General features: G+C 58.0%; 1 protein-coding gene and 2 long non-coding RNA genes across 5 annotated transcripts; 2 read left to right on the top strand and 1 right to left on the bottom strand.

Moving 5' to 3' along the window:
* The first annotated feature begins 140 nt into the window (after positions 1-140).
* LOC109501045 lies at positions 141-2,513 on the top strand. Its single transcript, XR_006600020.1, has 3 exons — positions 141-635; positions 1,890-1,988; positions 2,468-2,513. It is a non-coding gene; the product is annotated as an uncharacterized LOC109501045 (long non-coding RNA).
* A 5,957-nt stretch (positions 2,514-8,470) lies between these two features.
* On the bottom strand, positions 8,471-12,994 carry LOC109501046. Of its 2 annotated transcripts, XR_006600018.1 has the most exons (5): positions 11,345-12,994; positions 10,823-11,031; positions 9,501-10,342; positions 9,176-9,222; positions 8,471-8,727 (listed from the first exon to the last, which is right to left on the bottom strand). It is a non-coding gene; the product is annotated as an uncharacterized LOC109501046 (long non-coding RNA). The 2 variants fall into 2 exon arrangements; XR_006600019.1 differs by having other exon boundaries at positions 10,823-12,994.
* Positions 12,929-20,108, top strand: ANKRD9 (ankyrin repeat domain 9). Of its 2 annotated transcripts, XR_006600017.1 has the most exons (4): positions 12,931-13,178; positions 14,188-14,259; positions 14,723-16,893; positions 19,424-20,108. XR_006600017.1 is itself a non-coding variant. In XM_045060558.1 (3 exons), exon 3 carries the CDS (start codon positions 14,788-14,790, stop codon positions 15,748-15,750), a length of 963 nt encoding a protein of 320 aa, XP_044916493.1. In that variant the 5' UTR covers positions 12,929-13,178; positions 14,188-14,259; positions 14,729-14,787; the 3' UTR covers positions 15,751-15,847. The 2 variants fall into 2 exon arrangements, 1 of the variants encoding a protein (XP_044916493.1); XM_045060558.1 differs by lacking the exon at positions 19,424-20,108 and having other exon boundaries at positions 12,929-13,178; positions 14,729-15,847.
* The last annotated feature ends 1,106 nt before the right edge of the window (positions 20,109-21,214 follow it).

Below are 21,214 nucleotides of genomic sequence, written 5' to 3'. Positions count from 1 at the left end.
CTGATTGGCTCCGTTTTCACCAGGCCATTCCTGATTGGTCTCTGCTCAGCCTATGGATGGGCTCAGCTTGGTCAGGTGTCCATACCTGGTCCAATCAGCGTTGGGGAGGCCAGGCCTTCCCTGGGCGGGGGGGGGGGGGGGGCGGGCTGTGGCTCTCCCTGGAGTTCAACCGGTGCCCTGGGGCTTTTCCAGGTGGAACCTGGGCACCTGCTGCTTTAACAACCTACGCTAGTGTTGTGTTAGGGGCTGCCGGGAGGGGCCTGGAGGATGAAGGTCAAGGTCTGAGCCGACTGACCTTTGAACCTCAAGCTTGAGTCTAACCAACGGGCGTCGGTGTGGCGGCGGAGCAGTCCCGTCCCTGGGCCGAGCCCCACAGGCGTCCCGTCCAACAAGGCATCTGAGTCTTGGCGCTCGCGGAGTTGGTTGGTGTGGGATGGGAGTGGGGGTGTGTTTTGGGGGGTCCCAGGAGCTCCCCAGGCTCTGCTCTTCTGCTGGGCAGCCTGTGCCCTCCTGCCAGCGCCTCTTTTCTCAGGGAGCCCCGACAGTGAGGACTACAGCTCCTGTGCTTCTTTTGACCTCTGGTCAAAAGAGGGGTGTCCTCTTTGGGGTCTAGGACTCTCTGCACCGACTCTTCGGTGAGTGTCTGCGAACAGGGGCCTGTGTTTGCTTCCAGGCTCAAGTCAGTGCGACCCTGTCCCCACACGGGGCGGGGGAGGAGGGAGAGGGGGCGGGGCCTGGGGAGGCAGTTCCCGCCCCACCCCCAGGCACACAGTCTGCCTACCTCTCCCAGCGGGATCTTCCCTCCCCCGAAGTGTGTGCCAGGGGGCTGAGCCCCCCACCCCAGAAGAGGAGGGGCCCCTAATTGTGCATGACTAATTGCCCGCTTCACCTGTGCAGTGGGCGCCCCCCCCCCCTCCCCTGGGCCCTGAGCTTGTTGGTGGAAGGAAAACGGATTTCCCCAGTTCGGCAGACGTGGGGGGGGGGGGGAGTGAACCTACTGTGGTTTGGAGCATTTATCATTCACAACAGGCCTCATTCCCTCAAGGAGGGTTTTCGGTAAACAACTCAGAAGACACCCCTCCTACTCAACTCAGAAGACACCCCTCCTACTCAAACAACTCAGAAGACACCCCTCCTACTCAGCCGGGGCTCCTGCCCTAAGGGAAGCAGCTACACTGGGTCCCAGGGTTTGGGGCAGAAACCTGGAAAGGCTCAGGTCGCCTGCCCCCAGCACCAGCAGGCCTGCCCCCAGCACCAGCAGGCGCTCAGCTGAGCCACAGGCCACTCCCTAGGCCCAGCCAGCCCTCCATCCTTTTTCTAAGAACTATATTGGCGTATAATTCATACACCATGAAATCCCCCCAGGTGTAAGGGCACATCTCAGTGCTTTTTCAGTAAGTTTATGGACTTGGGCTCCCCCACCCACCCCAGCACAATCCAGGTGTAGACCATTTCCATCAGCCGCACAAAACTCCTTGTGCCTGTTTGAGGTCAGTCCCTGCTCCCATCTCCAGCCCCAGGCAACCACCCATCTATTCTCCTTGCTTGTAGATTTGCTTTCCGTACACTTCCTGTCAATGGAACCTTACAACGTGGAGTCTTTTGTGTTTGGTTTCTTGCTTCTTAAAATACTTGATTTTACGGTCATAAGAACACCCCCTTAACACAATTTTCCGTGTAAGATGCATTAGTGCGGACCGTAGGTGCGTTTGGTTTCTTTTCCTTCCCATCATGTTCCTGAGGTTTCTCTACGTGGCACGGATCAGTCGCTCGTTCCTTTTTATTGCTGACTAATTTTTCATTGTGTGGACGGGCCACAGTTTATTGATCGGTTCAACGTGAACGTGTGTTTCCATTTTTTTTTTTTTTTTTTTTTTTTTTGCTCTTAGGACTACTGCTGCTATGAATGCGTACAGATCTGTGTGTGGGCCTGTTTTCATTTCTCTCGGGCGGATACGGAGCAGTGGGACTGCCGTGTCTTAACAGTAGTAAGTGTGAGAAACGGCTTTCCAGTTTCCAGCGTGGCCACACCATTTACAGTCCCACCTACGGTGTGTGAGCGGCCCGTGCTCCACCTCCCCGCCACTGGTTGGGTGTGGTCGGTCTTTTTATTGTTGGACTCCCTAATAGGTGTGTGGTGGTGTTTCATTGTGGCTTTAACTTGCATCTCCTAACGACTGGAGCCTCCTTTCATGTTGGCCTGTTGGTCTTCTGTGTATCTTCCTTGGTGACGTGTCTTTTCAAATCTTTTCCCCTTTTAAAAAATTGGGTCATGGGGGCGCCTGGCTGGCTCAGTCAGTAGAGCGTGTGGTTCTTGATCTTGGCGTCATGAGTTCGAGCCCCCATTGGGTGTAGAGATTACTTAAAAATAAAATATTGGTGTTCCTGGATGGCTCAGTTGGTTAAGCATTCAACTTTTTTTTTTTTTTAATTTTTTTTCAACGTTTTTTATTTATTTTTGGGACAGAGAGAGACAGAGCATGAACGGAGGAGGGCCAGAGAGAGAGGGAGACACAGAATCGGAAACAGGCTCCAGGCTCCGAGCCATCAGCCCAGAGCCTGATGCGGGGCTCGGACTCACGGACCTCGAGATCGTGACCTGGCTGAAGTCGGACGCTTAACCGACTGCGCCACCCAGGCGCCCCGAGTATTCAACTCTTGATTACGGCCCAGGTCATGATCTCACAGTTTGTGAGTTCGAGCCCCGAGTTGGGGTCTGCACTGACAGCATGGCACCCGCTTGGGGTTCTCTCTCTCCCTCTCTCTCTCTGCCCCTCCCCCCCCCCTCTAAGTAAATAAACATTTAAACAAATAAACAAGATCTTAAAAAAAAATGGGTCTTGTGTCTTATTAAGTTCCAAGAATTCTTGATATATTCTGGATAAATAGATGATTTGCAACTGTTCTATTCAGTTTGTGGTATCATCAGTGGTATCTTTTGAAGTGCAAATGTTTCCATTTTTATAAAGTCCCATTTGTCAGTTTTTTTCTTTTATAGAAAAATGTCTAAGACCTCTTTGCCTACCACCAAAGTCATGGAGATGGTCTCCCAAATTCCTGACTTTCCCTTAGTTTCCCTCTCTCCCCTCCCCTTGCTTCTTAGGTCTGACAATGCCACTTCCTTGGTTTTTTCCTCTCCCTCTCAGGCACCCCCCTTTCGTCCCCCTCTCACCCCGCTTTCGTCCCCTTTTAGCAGTGTTTTGTTTTGCTTGTTAATTCTTAAATCAGGTCATACTCCCCAAGGACAGGGATGTTTCTCTGTTCATTGCAGAGTCCCAAGTGCCTAGAACGGTGCCTGGCATACGGTAGGTACTCAGTAGACCGATGTAGGATTCAGTCATATTGTTCCTCGGGAGAAAAGTCCAACCGTGTTGTCCAGGCCTACAAGGCCCAACGTGACCTGGCCCTGTGCCCCCTGCCCCCCCCCCCCGCCACGGTCTTCTCTCTAATCCTCAAGTGTGCCAAGCTCACTCCCAAATCAAGGCCTCTGCTACAATTGTTCCCTCTGCCTGGAATTCATTTCCCTCTGCCTTCCTCAAGGCTGACTCCTTCTGTCCATCAGAGCTCAGCCTAAATGTCACCTTCTCTGAGAAGTCCTCCCTGACCACCTCATCTAAAGCAGCTGCCCCATCTGCCACGTTGCATCACACTATCCCATCACCCTGCTTTCATTGTCCACGGAGCATCATCTCCAACGAAAAAATTTCCCAGTTACTATTTTTACATAGTGGTTGGTTATTCTCCAGTCTCTGTGGGTCCCAGGACAGAAGCAGGGAGGAGAACAGAGTTCCTGCCCTGCTTTGGTCAAGCCCTTCCTCCTCTGGGATCCTTACTTGGTTATTCTGGCCCCTGAAGGTTCACTGCCTGTGTCTTCACTATGTTCCCACTGGTGACTTTGGTGGCCCCTTGCAACATCTCATTCCACATTAACTCTGGGCTTGGCCATGTCACTTGTTCCGGCCAATGAAACGTTAGCAGCTGTGATGGAAGTAGAGGGTGGATAAGTCTTGCATGTTGGGGCTTGTTCTCTGTGGAACCTAGTTGCCATGATGTGAGGAAGGCTATGATAGCCACGTGGAGTGGCCAAGTAGAGGAGAGCCAAAGAATCTGGGATGACAGCCCACGCTGGCAGCAAGCTGAGCTCCTAGCCGACAGCTCACATCAGCTGCAGCCATGTAGGTGAAGCCACCTTGGATGTTTTGCCCAAGTTGAGCCTCCAGCTAATTGTAGCTGTATAAACGACTCAGCTGATGGCACATAAAGCAAAAGAACGATCCAGTCAGAGAATTGTGAGAAATGAGAAATCATTGTTGTTTCAAGCCACTGTTGTGGGATTGTTTGTTACACAGCAGTAGATAGCTGATACACTTGTGCAAGTCTCATTTGTCTCTCAGGGTTCACTGGCCTAACTGCAGCCCACTCTCCTTCCCCACCCCCAGTCCATCATTCTTGGAGACGGGCCGTTCTCCCAATCACCTCCCTCTTTGGGGCCAGGAAGCCCCTCCCAGATATTACTGAGCTGTCACCTCACCAGTCCAGTTCTGTGTTCCCTCCATATTGGGCATCAAGAAAAGCCTAGGGCTTTAGTGACACTTGGCAAGGCCCTCCCCACTCTCAGGGACTGCAGCTTCCCATTGGGCAAAGGGTGGCAGAGTAAGGGAAGGCTCCCTGGGGATCCCTGATCTCCCCGTGCAGACAGCACTAGACCCTCAGTGGCTCCCCCCAGTCGTGTCCTTGCGGGGGGGGGGGGAGGGTCCCCGCAGTGGGATCAGAGAACAGGCTTGGGGCACAGTGACATGAGGGGTGGCCCACCAGCGGATGGCTGGGTTCCCTGCCAGCGGCTTCCCAGCTGTGCGTCCTGTGGCCAGGGACTCAGACCTCTCTGGTCTCTCTGGTCTCTCTGGTGTGTGCATCTATCACAGGGGCCGGGTATGTTGAACCCTTGGCCGGTCTGGCACTTGGGAGACCCATAAAAGTGCACCTGGGAAGGGCAGGGAAAGGGGCCAGGGACGGGAATCGCGGGAGCCCCTGGAGGGCGTAGTGCGGCCGCTGGCTAGGTGGACGACATTCCCGGTGGAGGGAACAGCCAATGCGAAGGTGTGTTCCCTGCGGGGCAGGTGAGGCTGTGCCTGCAGGCCGCAGGAGCTCAGAAGCCGGGCTGGGGACCTCGAGGCTGTCTCCCGGGAGGGAAAGGGGGCAGGGGGCAGGGGACAGCGCTCGTCCCCACTCCCCAGACCCGGAAACCGCAGCGCCGCCCGGCCTCTTCCGCTCCGGGAGGGCCGCCCTCCTCACGCGGCCCCCCGCGGGGTCCACGGGCTCCAGGCTGGGGGAGGCGCGGGGAGAGGAAACCGGCCCGCCCCACCCCCCGCCCAGCCGCTTCTGGCCCCTCCTCTCCCTATCCGCCCCGCCCTCCACGCCCCGGGACTTCCGATTGGCGGGTCAGGGCACCCTCCCCCCCCGAGCCCCGCCCACGAGACCCCCCCCACCCCGCTACCCTGGAGGGCGGGGCGGGGCGGGCAAGCCGCGCGGGCGCCCGAGGGGCAGCTCCGGGTGTGGAGTGGGCAGGATCGCGGCTATTTTACGGCGAAGACTGAGGCCCAGAATGGAAAGAGGCTTGCGGAGGCCACATAGCGAGTGGCGAGCGGGGTGAGGTGTCGGGGGTGGAGACCCAAGCCCGTGGACCCCCCCGCCGCCGGGTAAGGGCGCTCAGACGTCCTTGTGCCCGGGCGACCTGGCCCCACACCCTGGCTGGGCCTGGACCGGCTTCAGGCTGCGAAGACGCGCGCGGCCGCCAGGGGACGGTGTCGGCCCGCGCTGGGCGCTGGGGGGCGCCGGTAGGGCGGGACCGCACCGGGGCCTGCTCTGGTCCCCTGCTCCGACAGGGAAACTGAGGCGGAGCCCACACTGGCTCCGGCCGGTGCCTGGCCCCCTCCTCAGGGCCGCAGAGCGGGGTCCGGTGGGGGACTCACCTTTTCAAGCTCTGCGGCCAGTGGGTACAGCGAAACAAGTCACCGTCCCCTCCCTCCATACACCTGCTTTGGCGCCTTGCCGAGTGGCTCCGCTTCCCCGAATTTGTTTCCTTTTCGAGTCACCGGAGAGAAAAGGTTTCTTTGGACGGATCCAGGCCCCCACGGCCGGAGGGGCCTTGGGAAGGTGGGGGAGTGTTCCCAGGCTCTGCTGGCACACAGGGGCCGCTGTTAAGACTGAGCTGTGTGACCTGGGCCAGGCCTGGCGCTAGGGCCTCAGTATCCCCTTCTCCCTCACTTCACTGCAAGCCAGAACTCTTATTATTATTATTATTATTATTATTATTATTATTATTATTATTTTAATGTTTGTTTTTGAGACGGAGACAGAATGTGAGCAGGGGGCAGGGGCAGAGAGAGAGGGAGACACAGAATCCGAAGCAGGCTCCGGGCTCCATGCTGTCAGCACAGAGACCCACGCTGGGCTCAAACCCATAGACGGAGAGATCATGACCTGAGCCAAAGTCAGATGCTTAACTGACTGAACCACTCAGGTGCCCCCCGCCCCCCTTTTTAATGTTCTATGGGGAGGGGCAGAGAGAGAGAGAGAGAGAGAATCCCAGAATCCCAAGCCGGCTCCACACCATCAGAGCAAAACCCCGTCACGAGGGGCTGGATCCCACCAACCATGAGATCATGACCTGAGCTGAAACCATGAGCCAAAACCAAGAGTCAGACACTTAACCCACTGAGCCAACCAGGCACCCCGCAAGCCAGAACTCTCTACCCAAGAGGGAGCAATGGAAAATAAGGCGGGAGGCTCAGACAGTGGGGGGCTGTCTTAGCCTGGTCCACTTTGGCTGTGCTTGTCCCCATGGCCCTGGGTGTTCAGCTTGCTGCCACTTCCCAGGGCGGCCCGGAGGGCTTAGCCACATACTTCTTGGCCCTTAGGGGGCACTGTCGCTTCCCAAGGTCACACAGCCTGGCAGCTGTCCTGTGCCCTTGCGCTGGCGGGGGAGGGAGGACAAGCTTGGCCTTCTGCCGTCCCCACTGCTCTCTGTGCCTGCCAGCCTCCCCTCCTGCCACTTTTGCTGTCCCCAGGGCAGGTGGAGGAGGCCTCCATCTGAGGAGCGTGGTCTGCGTCCCACAGTCTGCACTTGGGCTGGGCCTCTCTGTTGAGTCTCCCCCTTGTGCTTAGGGCTTCCTAGTGGCCAGGACTCTGGTGCAGCCCAGATGAATCACGGACTTCCTGCTCCCAGCCCTCCAGGGCACCTCAGGCATCACTCCCCACAGCCAACCAGGCTAGGCTCCCACCCCTGCCTGCTCCCCCCACCGTGGGGTGTCCTGACCTCATCCACCCACCTAACTCCTTCTCCACTTAGTCATCAGCATTTATGGGGCACCCACTGCCCTCCTGCAGGGGCAGGCGGGCCCCTCCCTGTGGTCTGACAGAGGAGAAGCCCCCAGGAGTGCAGGACCGTGAGGTAGGCACCCAAAGAGGCTGGGGGGGGGCTCCTTTAGTCAGGTGACACCTGAAATGGGTCCACATGGACTTCTGGGGACTGGCCATCCAGGCCAGAGGGAACAGCATGAGCAAGGGCTGGAGTTGGGACTGCAGCCTGGAGTGGGGTGGGCAGCCTGACCTGGGAGGTGGGCTGGAGCAGTGCAGACGGATGGGGTCAGAGTGGACACCGGCCCTTGGGACTTGACTGATGACGCAAGAGGGTACAGGTGACTCCTCCCGGAAGCCTCTCCTGCCCACTCACGTCTGGTCCTCAGAACAGGCTCTAAGGGCCCGTTTGTTGGATAAACTAATGAGTGAAGCTGCTTAGAAGTGCTGGCTGACTGCCCGACCCCCCTGGCCAGGGATGGAGGGCCCCTGACCCACCACCCCAACCTGCATCTGAGGCCTCCCATTCTGTGAGTGGGAGAGACTTCTAGGAGGAGGGGGCCGCAGCCTCATCAGCCTGGAACTCATGAAACCAAAGCCTTCTCTTCTTGGGACAACACAAAGCTTATAGGTTCCATCTCTGTGGGCAAAGCTCTGTCCCCTCGAGCCTCAGTTTCCCCGCCTGCAAAGTGGGCTGATGATCCAACCTACCTTGCTGGGTAAGTCAATGAGATAATGGCCATGAGATAGCAGTTTGCCAGTGGAAACTGCCTCTCTAAAAACTTAGCTTGGGGTGCCTGGCTAGCCCAGCCAGTAGAGTGTGTGACTCTTGACCTCAGGGTTGTGAGTTCAAGCCCCTCGTTGGGCTTAGAGGATATTTAAAGAAATTAAATAAATAAATAAATAAATAAATAAATAAATAAATAAATAAAACTTACCTTAATTGCACAAATGATATCTGAATATGTGCCCCTCATGAAAGATTCAAACCACAAAGAAGGTCCTGAGAATAAGAACTAAAAGGGTCCCTTCCTCCTCCTTGCCGATTCTCTCCCCAAGAGACACTGCTGGCAAGAGGTCAATGTGTGGCCTCCAGCACTTTCCAAACAATATGTATGCTTTTTCTTTTAACATTTTTGTGTTGAAATATTTACAAAGGAATCCTAACAGCTCAGTTTTGGAGGCTGACTCGGTGCCAGGCAGAGCTGTGTCCTATGAGAGCTCCATACCCCTCAGGACGGCTGTCCGTGGCAGATTCTCTCCACTTGACGAACGAGGAGCTCAGGCTCTTTGCTCTTGACTGTGGCTGCGTGGTACTGACATGTGCATTAGTCATATGGTAGCCGTGTGATTAACCTTCGAAACCAGGACCTGTTGACAGAGAAGGCGACACTTATAATTATGCTGGTATGACAGCTACTGTCCCAGGTAAGTAAAGAGTCAGGACTTTCTCAAGTGCTGGGCCCTGCCTCCAACTGGCCTGTGCCAAAGACAGAATTTACCAGCTCATTTAATGTGAACGCTCAAAATCCAGCATGGCCAGATCCAGAGATCCTACAAAGACCCAGGGATGCCACAGAAACTGTCTCCCTGGGGATGGAGAGGGGAAGAGTGAAGTCTGGGGCATGGGAGGGAGTTGGCGCCTAGGCCCCAGGCTCACACAATCCTTTCCACAAGCCCAGCAGAAGAGCAGGGACCAGCTGCTGTGTGGCAGCAACCAGAGCCGGGAAGGGTACATCATGATTACTTTAGCCATTCCCTTTTGGACACTTAGGTGTTTTCCAGGTTTTCATTGTTAAGAATGCAGCAGGCACCCTACCTTCTTGTTACTTGGTAGTCACCTGTATTCTCTCCCAAGATGTACCTCTGAAATAGACGTAAGATATAAAATTAAGGCTAAATTCTTTCATAAGACTTTAAAGAAGTAAGCAAGTGAACAAAACCCACAGTAGTGGAACTTGTTGGCGTGTGGGCAAGTACTTATCTGGGATAAGATAGCTAACCCAAAGATTGCTGGACCCAAGTGCCTTTGGAGTGCCCTCCCCACCTCTGCATGAGAGTGAAGGCCTGATTCTTCACCCTGACAATATAGGCTGTTACTGGCCACTTCAGTTTTGGCCAGTAGGCAATACAAGAGGTTGTACCTTTGCTGATTTCTTACAGAAACTGAGTATCTTCATGTGTTTGTTGGCCAGCGTGTGAATTGCCTATTCATACTGCTTGCCCATTTTCCTCCTGGGTTAACCTTTCTCACTGGGTTGCAGGAGATCTTTACACATTCTGAATGTCACTCCTTTGCCATGTATGTTGGACTCTTTGGTTCCCATGGTATCACTTGTCTTCGCTTAGTTTTATCCTGTCTTTGGTCTGTACTGGCATCTCATGTTGAGCCTTGAAAGACTGGTTGGATGGGGTGGAGAGCTCTGTGGGCGACCTTGAATGCCAGGGCAGGTGGGGACAAGCCCAGCTGTCCAAGGGGAGAAGCTGGAGGGGGAGGAGCAAGCACCCATGCAACAGGCCCCTGGAGACTAGGTGGGCTTTGGCCCAGCACAGCTAGTTGAAGTCAGGAGAGGACCCAGGGGTGGTGGTGGCAGGGGGTAGGGTCTCCCTATCTTCTTTCCTGGTCCTGGCCACTTCCCATACTTCCCTCTGCTTTCTCAAGGTCCTGGCCCTTGCCCAATCCTGCCCCTTGGAACAGCTTCCTTTTGAGATCTGAAAATCCACCTGACTCATTTCACAGATAAGAAACTGGAGCTCAGACAGGTGGAGTTACTCAGCCTATGGTCCCACAGTTGGTGAATAGCTGATTAGAAGCCAGCATGCTTACGGGCGCCTGTGTGGCTCAGTGGGTGAAGCGGCTGGCTTCGGCTCAGGTCGTGATCTCGCGGTCTGTGAGTTTGAGTCCCACGTCGGGCTCTGTGCTGACAGCCTGGAGCCTGCTTCGCATTCTGTGTCTCCCTCTTTCTGCCCTTCCCCTGCTCGTACTCTGTCTCTCGAAAATCAATAAATATTAAAAAAACAAAAAACAGCCAGCATGTTTGGCACCAACCTCCTCCCCCAGGGAGCACTCCCTACCTTCCTCCCTCTACCTGTAACACACACCCTGAACGGCTCTCCTCACTACCTGGGCACACCCAGATGCCTGTCCTGTGGGACAAGTTCTTCCAGGACAGAGGGGAGTGGGGCTTGGGTTGGGTTCCAGAGGAAACACTACAGTGTTAAAAGTCAAACCCCATACCAAGACAGCTGTGCTGGTGAGCACTCCCACTCCCTGCTGAGGGCATCCAGGACTGGGCAGGGTAGCCCCTCTCCACCCCAGGCCTCCGTCTCTTCATCTTCCATCCACTCCCCTCTGCCCCAGCTGCCCTCCACCCCCTCCAAGTCCATCCTCCCTTCCTGAGGGAAGCTGCCCCTCTGCACCCTGTTCGAACTGTTCCTGAAGCAGCCTTATAGGGCAGCCAAGCACCTGGCATTAAAAGGCTGACGTGGAGGGGCACGCCCTGTCCCTGCGTCCAGGCCCCAGCACAGTCCCCAAGCAGACATAGGCAGGATGTTCACAGCCAGAAGCTCTGCGAGACCACACGTGTGCCAGGCACAGGGGACAGCTCCCACCAGCAGAAGATGCCTCGGCGACCCAGAGCAGCATGTACCCCAGAGAGTGAGTCTGAAAGTAACCTTGGGAGGAGAGAGCAAGGCGCTGGCAGCGAGGGCTGATTGGTGCCATGATGGACAGTGTTACAATGTCAGCTGCCACCGTGGGAAAGACCCAGGGCTGGCAGGGGGTGGGCAGGATGGGCACACGGGCCTTCAGAGTTACCCACCTGTTATTTCTTCAAATGGACCGTGGTTCCCAGGCATTCATTATGATTATTTTCATATGCCTGAAATAATTCACTAACCAACTGACCTCCAAACCCTTTCTGCCATCACTTCCAAATCCTCAGGACAAACCCAAGCTACCTGCCCCAGCATTCAAGGACATATGTACCTTGGCCCCTCCTGACTGACATGTCCAGCCTTCTTCAGCCACTCCCAGACCTTTGCTCCAACTGTTCCTCAGCGGGGAATGCCTTTCCTCTGCCCACCTGGTCTTTCTGGCTAATCATGTGCACAGGAAGCTTCTAAGTGGTGGAGATATGGGGTCAGACATGACCTTTTAGAAAGAGGCCTTTAGGAACCCCAGTGAAGAAGACAAATTGAAGGGAAAGGCAAGGAGGGCAGCCAGGGCTGGAGAGAGACTTGCCCTGAGGCCAGCTGCACACCCTGGCACCTGCGGCCGATGCCCTTACAACCTCACTCCACTGGTGGTCCTGGAGATGGCATGAGGTCTCAACTCCAGCCCTGAAAAAGGATGAGGACGAGGAAGCAAGGGGCCCGAGCTCTGAGCCACAGGTAGTTCACCTCGGGCACCACTTCCCTAGGAAGCTCTCACTCCCAGGGTCTGGGGGCTCCAGAGGGCAAACAGTCAACCCCAGGATCTCCATTCACTTTGCCCCTCCCCCCATCATACTCAGAGACGTCCAGAATGGGAAAGCTGGGAGAAAATGCAGGGAAACTGAGGGTCTAGAGAGAGGAGCAGGGGAAAGCCTAGGCGAGGCAGGTGGATCCCACATTCCTGGGTCAATGACCTACTTTCTCTAAATCTGGTGGTCGCCCTGGACCCCAAGAGCTTCACTGCGGGCCTATGAGATCACACCCCCCCTAGGTGGGGCAGTGCTTCAGGTGGGGGCATCTGGTGGGGTCTCAGCATGACCTTGGGTGCCCGCATGTGTGGCACCCCAAACCTTGGACCCTTCGTGGAGAGTCTGGGGCAGCTGGGGCCCAATCCACCACCATGTCTGAAGAAAAGTAGGCGAAGCACCTGGTTTCCCTTCTGGCTGCTCCTCACTTGGGAGGCCACCTCCCTGCGAGCCTCAATTTCCTGGCCTGTGAATGGGGGGGTCATAATTTCCACCGCTACCGATTATGAAAATGAAGTGAAATCAAGTATGTTTAGCACTGAGATTGGCACACAGTCCGCGCTCATTAATAGCTGCCTGCATCCACTGGACCGTCCCCTGGGAACGTCAGCCTAGAGCAGGGGCTCCCGATGCCCCGACCCTGGCCTGGCAGAACGCAGTTGGGTCCCTTAGGAGGAGTCAGAGCTCCTGCCCTTTGACCCCTCCATGGACTGATGGGAAACAGCTCCGGAGGTCTCCCTCCCTCAAGGTCACAGAGGGTTACTGGGGAGGTGGAATAGGACTTCTGGGGTGACGAGGGAAGTCACACTCCAGGGAGCCGGAGCGCCTACGCGCGCGCCGGGACCCACCCCGCAAATCGACCCAATCATCCTCCCGTTCCCGGGCCGCCGGGGGGCCTTTCCTCGCCCGCAGCTCGGGTTTCCGGGAGCCCCGCCCCGCATCGGCCTGTGCCAGCCCCGCCCCCCCGCGCGCCCGCAAGTTTCTCCCAACTTTTCCGCGGGTCTGGCCGGGCGCCCCGCCCACCGGCTGGTGACGTAACAATGGTGCAGCGTGGCGACCAATGAGCGGCGGCGGGGGCCGGCAGTGCGGGCCAATGGCTGCGGAGGACGGTCCCGCGGTCCTACCGGGCTCCGACCGCACTGCGCCGCCCGCCGCCCGCCCGCCGCCGGCGCCGCCGCCCAGCGATCCGGCCGCGGCGGCTCAGACCGCGGCTGCGGCGGGCGCGGGCGGCGGCGGCTTCCTCTCGCCCGCCCGTCTTGGGACCTTTGCCTGCGCGCCTACCCGCGGGGTAACAGCGCGCGCTTCGGCCCTCAGCGGGACGGGGACTGGGACGTCAGGCCCAAGGCCCTGCTGTCCCCCACGGTGAGTCCCCCGCCTACCCCCGGCCCGCTCGGCGCGCAGCCCCAGCCCCGGGTGCTCTCCCCTGGCCGCCGCCCCCTCGTGTCCCCTGGGCATATGCACACGCAGGTGCAGCCCTCGCTGCTCTGGCCACCGGTCGGCAAACACCCTGGCCTCGACCCCCGCGACCCGCGGCCGCCGGGAGGGGACGGGGAGGAGCTGGCGGGCGGCCCCGGGCGTACAGCCCTGCCTTCGGTGGCCCAACGCCCCCATTCACGGAGCCGCGGCTGTGACTCGCTGCCCAGTGACGTGGGGCGGACCAACTTTACGTAACCCGCCTGGCGCCCCACGGGTATCCACACAGGGGTACATACACCTGGGACGCAGAGTCCCAGGCTTGGGGGGGGGGGTTCGGGCATGGTGCCCCCCCCAAAGAGCACTGCGGCTGTAGCCCACTCCCCAGAGTGTTCGTCTCTGTAACTTAGTTACCCAGTGTGTGTGGACGCGGCCTGTGCGCTGACCCAGGCCCCTTGTGACCAACAGCTTACCCTTGAGAGAAAGCAGTGGGGAGCTTGGACCAGGGTCAGGAGTCAGAGACCAGGGCTCAGTTTGGGGCCGGGGGCTCAGCGGGCAAGGTCAGGCAGGGCTCAAGATGGGCTCCCTGTGGGTTGGGGGCTCCCCCCCCCCCCATTTCTGGAATGAGCCCAAAATGGGAGGCAGGAAATCTTGGTTCTAGGCTTGGCTGTACCATGACTTGCTGACTGACCTTGGACAAGCTTGTCTCTTGCTGGAAAATGGAATGACAGTACCTGCTTCATCTAGTAGTTGGGAAGATCAAGAGAAGTTGCAGACCTGGAGGGGATTTGCTGTAAAGCCTTCTGCATACCCGTTTCTAGGTTGATTTCGTTGCGGCCTCCTCCCAGCAGCTAGGGTTGATGATATCCAGTAAACATCATGTTTGGGTGGAAGGCTCCACCCCAGCTCACCCAGCTGGGGCTCACAACTTCCATTTCTCCCACCCCCTTTTTTACAGATGAGGAAGTTGAGGCTCAGAGAAAGAGAGTGATATATACTCAACGTCCTGTGATCAGAGTGCAGGAACCAGGTAGGTCTGGGTCTAGAACTCTGTCGCTGTCTGGGACGGGGGGAGGCCCTAGGGGCTCCCACCTGTGGTCAGGGGTCAGAGGATAGGGTCATGGTTAGGTGGAGCTTGGCTCAGCTGGAAAGGTGGGCTCCAACTTTCCTGCCCCCCAACCTGGTCTTTTCTGTTTGGGTTTGGATGCACCTGGTGAGCCTAGTCAGCCAGGTCAGCAGAAAGAGGTGGGCTGAAAGAGGTGGGGAGGTGGGTTTTCGGCGTGGCCTTGATGGCGGGTGGGGCTCTGAGGGTAGGGGGAAGGGAAGGGCATCTCTAGCAGAGGTGCCAGAGAACAAGACACTTTAAGGGAGGGAGAGCAGAGGCATCTAGATCAAGGATGCGGGAGGTGGGTCGGGACCTAGCAGAGAAGGGCCCCTCCTGAGCAGCAGGCAACCTCGAGCTTTGGAGCCTCACCGCGATCCCCTCCCCGCAGGTGCAGGTGGTCAGCTGCCGCCGGGCCCATGCCGTGAGGCCGGGAGGCCGGCGTCCGCCACCAGCATGCCGTGGGACGCGCGGCGGCCGGGAGGCGGCGCGGACGGCGGGCCGGAGGGCGCAGGCGCGGCGCGCTCACGGGCGCAGAAGCAGTGTCGCAAGTCGTCGTTCGCCTTCTACCAGGCCGTCCGCGACCTGCTGCCGGTGTGGCTGCTCGAGGACATGCGCGCCAGCGAGGCCTTCCACTGGGACGAGCGCGGCCGCGCCGCCGCTTACTCGCCCTCCGAGGCGCTGCTCTACGCGCTCGTGCACGACCACCAGGCGTACGCGCACTACCTGCTGGCCACGTTCCCGCGGCGCGCGCTCGCGCCGCCCAGCGCCGGCTTCCGCTGCTGCGCGGCTCCCGGGCCGCACGTGGCGCTGGCCGTGCGCTACAACCGCGTGGGCATCCTGCGCCGCATCCTGCGCACCGTGCGCGACTTCCCGCCCGAGGAGCGCGCGCGCGTGCTCGACCGGCGCGGCTGCAGCCGCGTGGAGGGTGGTGGCACGGCCCTGCACGCGGCCTGCGAGCTGGCGCGCCCCGAGTGCCTCTTCCTGCTGCTTGGCCACGGCGCGTCACCCGGCCTGCGCGACGGCGGCGGCCTCACGCCTCTTGAGCTGCTGCTGCGCCAGCTGGGCCGCGACGCCGGGGCCCCCAGTGCCGCCGCTGCCGCCGCCGGGGCGCCCGCCTCTGCGCCCGGGGAGCCGCGCCAGCGCCGCCTGCTGCTGCTCGACCTGCTGGCGTTGTACACGCCCGCGGGCGCCGCCGGCCCTGCCCGCCGGGAGCTGCTGGGCGACCGGCCGCGCTGGCAGCGGCTGCTGGGCGAGGACAAGTTCCAGTGGCTGGCGGGCCTGGCGCCGCCCTCGCTCTTCGTGCGCGCCATGCAGGTGCTGGTCACCGCCATCTCGCCTGGACGCTTCCCCGAGGCCCTGGACGAGCTGCCGCTGCCGCCCTTCCTGCAGCCGCTGGACCTCACGGGCAAGGGCTAGACCTTGGCGGGGAGGGGGTGGGGCTGGTCGTTGGATTTTTGGAAATACTATTTTTCAGAGCGTTGTACCCAGCACTTTACATATATTGATCTCTGTATAGGAGAATCTCTGCTTCGTATGTTGCACGCGCTGCAGGCTGGGCCTTGATGGTCAGGTGGGCCCCCGGCTGCGGGTTTCTGGGGTCCGGCTGAGCCCAGCTCCCCGCCTCCCTCCCTTTTTGCAAGGGTACAGGAGTCACGTGACTCCTAGAGCCAGGCCCTACTCTCTGCTCACTGTCCAGCCCCTGAAGCTTTCAATGTTGATGTAGAGCCTCCAGGACCAAGTGTCCCAGAGGGAGTGACAGCTGAGCTGAGCAGGAATTGGGCAGGGGCTGTGGGTGTGGACCGACGTGCCTGAGCTGGGGACAGCATGTGCGAGGGCCTAGAGGCCAAGAGAGCAGGTCCTGTGAGGTTCTGGGAAAGAGGTCCTCTGTGCAGTTGGCATATAGGGCCTTGCGAACTCCTGTGTGGGGCAGAGGTGGACGGGAAGGCTTGCTGTGCTGGCGTGGGGGGAGGCGTGATCCAGCCTGTGCTCCCGCCTCTCCCGCGTCCCCTCCTTGGATATCCTTGTGACACCTCCCCCCAGAACTGGCGTATCCAGGCCTGGGCTTGTCCATCTTCCCTGATGAGTAGCAGGCACCAAGTCCCCCGCTCCTGCTTTCCTGTCCTCTGCCAGGAAGCCTCTGGTGCCTCAGGCCCCTCTGTTCCCCGCCTCCCTCCACCCTGTCTTCTGGTGGTGGTAGATGTGCCTTCCTCCGGGCCTGACCTGGGTCCGGCCCTTGGTGTGGGATCCCAGGTGTTCCCCTGGCCCAGTCCCCAGAGGGTGACTGGGTGGCTGTGGCTCCCAGTGGGGCAAGCGCTCTTGCCCCAGCTAATGGAGCTGGCTTCTGTAGGAAGGTTCTGAAGAAGATTGTTAACGGATGTGCCGCCATCCTTCAGGACAAATGGACTGATGGACAAGCCTGGTCCGTGCCCTAAGGAGACTCGAGGCCAGGGAGGATGGCCAGGCCGTTCGGCCCCGGGGAGTTCCGCTGGGCTGTGAAATCCAAGCTGCGTGGCCCCGGCTGGAGGGCCACGATGTCCTGCCAGGAGGAGACGGCTAAAGGTCTGCCGGATGGCGGGGAGGAGGGGAGAAGGGAGGGGTGCACAGCCCAGGGGCTGATCCTAGATGGCAGGTGGGAGTGAGGGCTCCTCCCTTCCTGCTGTGTGTCCTGGGGGTCAGTTCAGTAGTTTCTCTGAAGGTTGACACTTGGGGGCAGTGGATACTAATATCTCTCCCAGCTCAGAACCGGGGGCATCAGGAACCCCTGGCTCTAGGTGGTCCCAGGTCCTCCCACCAGGGATGCCATTGTGGGGGAGAGTGCATTGCCTTTGGGGGCGCATGAAGGTGGAGACTAGGGTGGCCCAGAGGAGCAGGTCGCAGTGGCTTCCGGGCGGTGGGCCTGTGGAGGCGTTGGGGGGATTCTTGGTGCCCGGATGCCCCAGCAGCTTCTAGAAGGCCTAGGCACCTGAAAGGGAACGGTTTGCAGCCTTCTCCCCCGTCTCCCCAGGCCCAGCTCCATCTTCTGTGGGGTGAGCCCTCCTGGGCCCCTCTTGCCTTACACACCATATTACGGCTGCCCTTTTGAGGTCCCTGGGCTAGGACTGGGGTGAGGCAGAGGTGGGGGAGCTGCCTTGCCTCGGGGATGGAAGGGGCACCCCACAGAACCTGTTGTCAGGCATGCAGGAGGCGTGACCTGGGCTCGTTCTGGAGTGGGTGGCGGGATCATCATGGGCCCTGCCGCCTGGGGGCCCAGCCTGAGCACGCGTGTTCAGGGGAAGTTCTGGGGCCCACGGGGAGTGGTTTGCTTTGAAGGTGACCAGCAGGCAGCTCTTGGTGGGACTGAGCGGCAGCTGTGGGGACCTTCCATCACTTGCGGGGTGACTTTGGGGCCCACCGGAGGCCCCTTATGCCCTGGAGGGCTGAGATGGCAGGAGGAGGGTATCCCAGGGCATTAGCCCTTGGTGTCCTCACCGTGGGTGGGCGGGACGGGGTCCGGGAGGGTAATGGAGTTGACACTGCTTGGAGCCGCAGGGAAGGCTGAGGGAGTCGAGGTCAGCCAGCGCCCCAGCCGTGTGGCAGCAGTGGGGCCTGATTGCCGGCACAGCTGCCCCTGTGACGCCGGGGACGCCTGGCTCGGGGCACGGCAGGCATCACTGAGCAGAGGCCCCAGAGAGGTGGTGCAGGGTGATAAGGAGAGCCTCGGGGCTATCTGGTGGCTGCTGCTGGCCAGAGGGAGGGCAGGAGGCTGGGCAGGAAGTCCCTAGTGTTGGGCTTATCAGTCCCTGGGACCCTCCAGCCCCAGCAAGGACAGCCAGGTCGGTGGGGGCCATGTGCACCGAGCGCTGGGGAGGGCCAGAGTCCGTCAGGCCCCGCCCAGGTGTCCCTTGGCAGACGGGGACTCTGCTCGGTCTTGGCACGTTGCCTTGATGGCTTCTCTGAAGCAACTGCTCTGCCCAGAACAAGACCCACTTTTCTCTGGGGTGAAGCACACTGGTTCATTTGGCCCACTCATTCCGGTCTAAGGAGGTTTGACTGTGGCCAGTCCTGCCCCCGACCATGCCCACCCATCGGCCCAGTGACTCCCAATCTGGTGGAGCTCAGGGGCCAGAATCTTTACCCCAGACGCCTGCCAGGGAGGACAGAGGAGGCTGGGCCACGAACCAGAAAGGCACACCGTGGGACCGCCCTGCTGTCGGCGTGGCCTGGGGGAGGCGGCTGTGAGGGCAGTGAGGGCCTTGCTCTGCCCCTCCTCTGGCTGTGGGGACGTGACTCCACGCAAGGGCCGCGCCACATGCGGAGTCCATCCTGGTATTACCTCGATGCAGATTACTCGGTGTCCCTTCCTCTCCATGCCTTGCCAACTGTCAGCCACTGTACTGGGAAGAGTTTCCTGAATTCCCGCCGGTCCTGTTCAGAACAGGGATGCTTCCCGGGGAGCCGGGAAGGAAGGAAACCCTCGTGGTCAGGGACGGCCACATGCAGTGTTTGCACCTGTTCCCGCCCTGGCCCCACTGTGGTTGTGTCCTGCTACCTTTTCTTTTCTTTTTTTTTTTTTTTAAAGGAAAGAGCTTCCCACTTATTTTTTTTTTAAGTTTATTTAGAGAGAGAATCCCAAGCAGGCCTCACACTGTCAGCGAGGAGCCCGATGTGGGGCTCGAACTCACAAACTGCGAGATCATGACCTGAGCTGAAGTCGGACGCTTAACTGGCAGCCACCCAGGATCCCCTTGTCCTGCTACATTTTTATTTTTATTTATTTTTTTTTTTTTTTTTCAACGTCTATTTATTTTTGGGACAGAGAGAGACAGAGCATGAACGGGGGAGGGGCAGAGAGAGAGGGAGACACAGAATCAGAAACAGGCTCCAGGCTCTGAGCCATCAGCCCAGAGCCCGACGCGGGGCTCAAACTCACAGACTGTGAGATCGTGACCTGGCTGAAGTCGGACGCTTAACCGACCGCGCCACCCAGGTGCCCCATGTCCTGCTACATTTTTAAATGGAGCATGACTGACAGACAATAGATGCACAGAGTTTATTTTTTCTTAAAGATGAAAAGAGGCCTTTTCTTTTTCTTTTTTTTCTTTTTAAGTAGGCTCTACGCCCAATGTGGGGCTTGAACTCACGACCTCGAGATCAAGAGTCTCATGCTCTTCCCGCCGAGCCGGCCAGGTGCCCTGAGACGCACAGACTTTAAATGTATAGTCTGAGGAGTTCTGACAGATGTCTACACATGTAACCACCACCTTGATCAGGACAGAGGTGAAGACCGAGATTTCTGTCTTAAGTGATTTTTAAAAAGAGTTTCTGCTTATAGAATTCACACTGGAGGCAGAGCACTGGGACTGCAGAGAAATCCAGGGCAGGGCCTGGCAGGGTTTCCTCACGGAAACATTGTCCTGCTCGCCCTCCATTGTCTGGCTGCCAAAGAAAGGGGCCAGCTGCCTGCCACCAGCCCACCGACCAACCACTACGAGCATGTGGGTGTATTTTCTTCCAGTTTTTTCTATGCATGTATATAAATATATTAAAATTATTTTCTATGCATATTTTTTACATACATGACATCAGATCGCTTAAATAATTAAGTACTTTTAAACTTACTGTAGTCTAAGCACTTTCCTATATTGTAAAATGCTTTGTAAATGACTTCTCAGGAGCCTTTGGTGTTTACTTGGTGATATTTGATTCAGCTAGTGTTGACAGCATAAGGAGTTAATGTTGGCACTTTTTAAAATGTGAATTTTATTTATTTTGAAATAAATAATACATTTACATGGCTTGAAATTCAAAAGATACAAACCCACCAAAGGTTAGAAGGGTGAGAATACCTGTGTATCGTATTGTTTCCCTCTCCCTTCTCTCTCTCTCCCTCCATGTATCTGCAACACCACGTTATTACACACGGAAGACCTGTGGCATCGATGTGGCCAAGCCCTGGCCCGTTTCCTCCGGGACACGTGCCTCTAACAGCCACACAGGAGGCCGCGCTGGAAGCTGCCCCTGGAGGTCAGCGGTTCGCATCACGCAATGATAAAATGGCCTGTGTTATACACTTCCCCCCAATTTAGGATTTGGTCCCGAGGACAGGATTCCGGAAGTGGAGTTTGTGGGTTTGCAAGTTTGAAGATTGCTCCGTGTGCGCCCCGCCTGGGTGCCAGGGGTTAAGCTAAGCGACACGCTTTCATCTGGGTCCGTCCGAGAGCCATAGGTCCTCCGACTGGCGTGTACAAGTGTTTAAGGTACATCGTCATCGTCTGTGATGCCACAATTATTTCCCCTTTTAATCTTTTGTGGGGTTTTAAATTTATCACATTTTAATATTTTGAGGAAATCAAATCTGTATACTTCTCCTCTGTGGCTTTTCCCATCACTTTGGAGTCTAGAAAGCCTTTGCCATCCAGAAATCGGATACTGTTTTCCCCCTAGCTTTAAGATTCTTTAATCCATTTAATGGCTATTTTGTCCAGATAACGAGGCAGTGGTCCACATCAGCGGTGACCACACCCGCCTGTCCCCTCTTCTACGACGTGCCCCCACCGTGCCAACTCCTGGCGGGCCTGGGCAGCTGTGTCCCTGGCCTGCCCTCCCACGCCACGCTTACACCGCCTGCTGCTGTCATCGCTCTTGGCAGCCCCCACCTATTTCTTCCCCCGACAGCGAGGCGGCCTCATGCAGCACTGGTCTGGGGTTCCACAGAGCTGGGCTCCGATCCCAGTGGCCCCTGTGTGACCTCCAGCAAGTCAAGGAACCCGAGTGTCCCTGAGACTGACGGTATCTCTCTCAGGGGGCTCTGGTGGGACACGAAGCGGCTCAGGGGCCCCGGGCGCACATCTGGCAGTCGGGGACCCTTGTGGGCACAGACACTGTTCTGGGACTTCTTCCC

This window comes from Felis catus, chromosome B3 (assembly GCF_018350175.1).
Source record: "Felis catus isolate Fca126 chromosome B3, F.catus_Fca126_mat1.0, whole genome shotgun sequence".
Lineage (NCBI taxonomy): Eukaryota > Metazoa > Chordata > Mammalia > Carnivora > Felidae > Felis > Felis catus.
Note: the sequence above shows the minus strand (reverse complement) of the source record. Positions and strands in the feature narration are given on the sequence as shown.

Coding starts and splice junctions, on each gene's coding strand:
- ANKRD9 (XM_045060558.1), top strand. CDS start 14,788: ATGCCGTGGGACGCGCGGCGGCCGGGAGGCGGCGCGGACGGCGGGCCG.